At 39.8% G+C, this 4,573-nt stretch overlaps 1 protein-coding gene across 1 annotated transcript; it reads left to right on the top strand.

The window, feature by feature from the left end:
- The first annotated feature begins 710 nt into the window (after positions 1–710).
- LOC118242277 (C-C motif chemokine 13-like) lies at positions 711–1,902 on the top strand. Its single transcript, XM_035532174.2, has 3 exons — positions 711–954; positions 1,347–1,464; positions 1,648–1,902. Exons 1-3 carry the CDS (start codon positions 876–878, stop codon positions 1,712–1,714), a joined length of 264 nt encoding a protein of 87 aa, XP_035388067.1. The 5' UTR covers positions 711–875; the 3' UTR covers positions 1,715–1,902.
- The last annotated feature ends 2,671 nt before the right edge of the window (positions 1,903–4,573 follow it).

Below are 4,573 nucleotides of genomic sequence, written 5' to 3'. Positions count from 1 at the left end.
TTTTGTCTGGTACTGTAACATTTCAGAACTATCCAGACACTTGCGGTTCAAAAAGGCTACAGTTTTATTGTAAGTACGACAATCCAACACATCAGTAAAAAGATGCGAGAGGGTCAGAGCCAGCACAAAGGGAGTTACCAGAACCAGGGAGCTTCACACATGCCATCAGAGAACAGTCTGAGTCAAAAAACCAGGCAGACAAATCACAGAGGGTTAAAGCAAAAACGATGACAGGCGAACAGAACTGGGCTGGCATGAAAAACAGGCAACAAGAAAACCGCTCGGCATTCACTATAGAAATAAATGGCAACACTTCACAATGAGTTGAATTTGCACATTTTAATAGGCAATGAAAATAAGTAATAGCTGAAGTTAATAGTCTGCTGATGAGGAACCTGTGAGTTGACACTGATTGGTCACGTTCTCCTCCGGGGGGTGTTTGGAATTTTGGGAGTTGTAGTGGATGGGAGCAAAATGGTTACATGGCAGTTATTGTATATTGACAGATTTACATAGCAGGTGGGGAATAATTTACTTAAGTTAAATTCATTGGTACAGTAATCAGTTACTATATACTATACAGACTTATTCGTAGATCATTGGCAACTCTGATGACCCAGCGTTGGGTTTCTACCACAGACATGTGAGTGTAGTTTATCTTCAGGTTACATCTCTGTCTCTGAGCTCTGTCAGAGAGTGAGAGTGAGATGAGAGTGAGATGTTCTGATTGGGGACGGTCTCAGGAGGGAATGTAGGTGGGGAAGAGTTGGATGACTCATCTGTAAATATACAGATGAAAATAAAGTGAGTTATAAAGACTAAGACAGACAGAGAGAAAGAGAGAAAACACCAAATTTCAGACACCTGCAGAGAACATGAGGAAGGTGAAGATGAGCTGTGTGTGCTTGGCTCTGGGGCTGGTCCTGCTCGCAGCAATCTCCTCTGAGGCTCACCGTGAGTTTATTCAGGACTTTCAACACATTCTGTAGCTTTAAATATAAATGCTGGCATAGACTAGAACATAGATTTACACAAGAAAACCCAATAATAAAACCTACTACTACTATTACTATTATTATTGTTATACTATTATTAGAAGCATTAGTAGCAGTAAAACATTCAATGTTACTGTCAAACTCTTCATGATGAGAAGACAGGTGAGAGCTTTGGTTTAGGAATATTTCATATGTCTGAGGCACCTTCAGTTAACCCTGATCATTTCTACATGACTTGTGTTTTTGGTCAGATATGGGCTGTAATGGAGCTGACGAAAGCTTATTGTATTTTGCCGATAGTTAAATTTCAACACTTAAAACATAAACTAAAAGATCGCTTCTCTTCCTCAGCTCATGCTCCTGGCACTCCTCAAACCTGCTGTTTTGACTTTTTCAAAGGGAAAATTCCTGTCAACAAAATTAAAAAAATAGAAAAATTAGATTCAAGATGTGCAAACCCAGGCTTTTTGTGAGTATCTGACATTCACATGTGTTGTGGATTAATTGTTATATAACACAAACTAAATTGCTTTCCAGTTAAACCTGACTGGCTATTCAGTTATCTGTAGATAAGACCCTCTTGTCTGATAGAATGATTCCAGCTCTAATGCTCTTCACAGCGATGGATAACTATGTCATCTCTGTCTGTCAGGGTTACTACGGAAAAGAAGCAGATTTGCCTGCGTGAAGACCTCACCAGCGAGCTCGAGAATGACTAGACTGTAGTGGAGCAGCTTCTACTCACGCCAGATGCATCACCCCGTATATCTACCCAGCTTCATATAACTGTTTACTTCTCACATAATGGTTATCAGTTATTTACCAGTATGACGCTTCCTTCTGACTATCAGTGCTTGCTTTATAACAAATATACAAATGCAACCAATAAAACAAATGTAAAAATCACCATAGAGTTACTATAATGTCACTACATTGAAATATATGCATATTATTAAACCAGAGTGATATATGACAGCTGCTCACTCCAGAGGTGTGTAACAGTCTGCAGAGAGAAGGGTGATACAGCACACTTAGTAAAACCATTTCATCTTTAATAGTGTTACTGTACATACCGGTTGTTTATACAACATGCATATAAAAACATAAAAAAGAAAATAATGAATGTGATATTGGATTAGGAATGGTTGGAGAAAGGTTAATGCACCCAAACACACTGCACAAGGTAATGCCATAAACACAGACTTTAAGCGCACAACATAAAATGTTCTTTAAACGCAACTCCTGTAAACTCTTGCGTTCCACTGATCTTGGCTTGTCACATACGGCTTCATTTCAGCCAACATTGACAACCACCATCATCTACGCACTGACGCTCTCATCATGTGAGCGCCCTCTTGTGGAAGAATGAGAAACAATCACTCTAACAAAGTGAATACGTCGTCAAGTCAAGCCAAAGTCAAATTGATTTATATAGTGATTTTACAGCACTACACAAAGCACAAAGCAGCTTTACACATGTCCGATGCCAAGCCCCCAGTGAGCAAGCCAAGGGTGACAGAGGCAAGGAAAAACTCCCTAGAGCATGAGGAAGAAACCTGGAGAGACTCATCCTCTTCTGGCTGAAAACAGACATTACAATACCAACAATATAAACAATAAGGAGCAGAATAAGTAGAGAGAGAGAGAGAGAGAGAGAGAGAGAGAGAGAGAGAGAGAGAGAGAGAGAGAGAATAAGGAAATAAGCAATCAATTTCTATTCTGGTTTCTTAGAAGTCCCAGTCTGGCCTCGACGGTGTGCGAGTCTAACCCTGCCAGTAGAGCCCTTGTGTAACAACCATCCAACATGGGGAAGGCCAGTTGAGTTATCACACTTACTGTATATACACAGTTTTCACTATGTTGTACCTCATTGCTAATTAAGTTACTTCAATCCATAAATGATGCTAATACTATGATTTAAATGTCTAGTAACTGTAAATTATAAATGTGATCTTCTACTGTATTAATACACTCTTGCCTTCTAGAAGGTCAGGATGGTACCCACGCTGTTGCAGTTACCACTATATATATGTACTGGATGATTATTTCATTAATGAAGTGCTGATTTGTCATAGTTCTGATTAGCCGTTAAATGTGTATAACCAAAAAGGAGAAAAAATAGTAGAAAAAATAATAGGAAAAAGATTGAAAAACATTAAGTGCACATTGAATGAGTAAATGTAGATACTGAGTAAGTAATGTATTGAATGGGTAGTGTGGCCTATACTCCTAGAGTACAAAAGATCACAAATGAATAAATGTCAGTGATGAATGATGAATAACTCTAATAAAATGTATTAGCCTAGGTATAATGTATTAATGTAGCCTATGCATAATGTATTAATGTAGCCTATGCAAAATGTAGCCTATGCATAATGTATTAATGTAGCCTATGCAAAGTGTAGCCTATGCATAATGTATTAATGTAGCCTATGCTCCTCATCCCCCCTCCATTGAACAAACATACAATTTAAACTATAACCAGAATGAGGAGAGTGGTGATGCAAAGTCCCACATCTGCGGTTGCCCTTAGGTTGTCCTGTACTCTGTCCAGGATCTTAGCCTTCATTGGCCGTCCAGCCCTCTATAGGACTATCACTACATGTAGTCAGTCATCCCAGAGGTAACAGGAGCTGATTCTATAAAGCTGACACAGCAAAACAGTACAGCAGAGCCACTGCTCTAATTTAGAGCCGAGTCCACTGCCCATCCATTTATACTGCACCACCACGAATGGTCCAGACCGAGCCCACTGTGAGCAAACCCAGGGGTGACGGGGGCAAGCAAAACGCCCCAGAGCATGAGGAAGAAACTCATCTTCCTCTGGCTAAAAACAGACACTACAACAATATAAACAACAATATAACAATATATTCTTCTGGTCTCGACAGTGTGCAAGTGTCCAAAACCCATTCCGCCTGAGAAAGTCCATCAGGGGCAACAGAGAGGTAGTCGACTGGAGTGCTGGGGTGGAGGTGTGGTGGGCCACAGCAGGGGGCTTCTGGGGAAGAGCCATGGCAGCTGAGATTGTTTGAGGCTCAGTAACAACATGACATCAGGGGTAGGTGTCATTAGAAGTATTTTATAATCAGTACGAAATTTTGCTGGGAGCAAACGTAATGTAGCTACGATAGGAATAATGTGATCAAACTTTCTAGTTCTAGTAAAAACTTTGGTTGCTGCATTTTGAACTAGCTGGAGCTTGTTTAGACACTTAGTGGTACAGCCAGATAGGATGGCGTTACAATAGTCCAATTGTGAAATCGTGATTAACTTTTCTGCATCATGTGAGGAGAGCATGTTCCTAATCTTTGAAATGTTCCTAAGGTGGAAAAAAAAGGTGGTCTTAGAAATATTATTTACCTGAGCTTCAAACGAGAGACTGGCATCCATAATCACTCTATGATCTTTAATTGTTAAAGAAGATATGATTGAGAGACAATTGAGGTTCATTAAGTAATCAGATAGAAAGGTCCTAGCTGTCTGTGGGCCTAATAGAAGCACTTATATTTTGTCAGGATAAAGTGAGAGAAAATTTCTCAACATCCAGTGTCTGATGTCCTTTATGCATCTCTCAA

Source organism: Electrophorus electricus, chromosome 16, assembly GCF_041902795.1.
Source record: "Electrophorus electricus isolate QZ-2024a chromosome 16, ASM4190279v1, whole genome shotgun sequence".
Classification (NCBI taxonomy): domain Eukaryota; kingdom Metazoa; phylum Chordata; class Actinopteri; order Gymnotiformes; family Gymnotidae; genus Electrophorus; species Electrophorus electricus.
This window is presented reverse-complemented; position numbering and strand designations above follow the sequence as displayed.

Bases quoted from the DNA above. Each gene is read 5' to 3' on its own strand.
- LOC118242277 (XM_035532174.2), top strand. From the start codon at position 876: ATGAGGAAGGTGAAGATGAGCTGTGTGTGCTTGGCTCTGGGGCTGGTC. The intron at 955-1,346 runs GTGAGTTTATTC...TCTCTTCCTCAG, and splicing joins AATCTCCTCTGAGGCTCACC to CTCATGCTCCTGGCACTCCT. The intron at 1,465-1,647 runs GTGAGTATCTGA...TCTGTCTGTCAG, and splicing joins TGTGCAAACCCAGGCTTTTT to GGTTACTACGGAAAAGAAGC.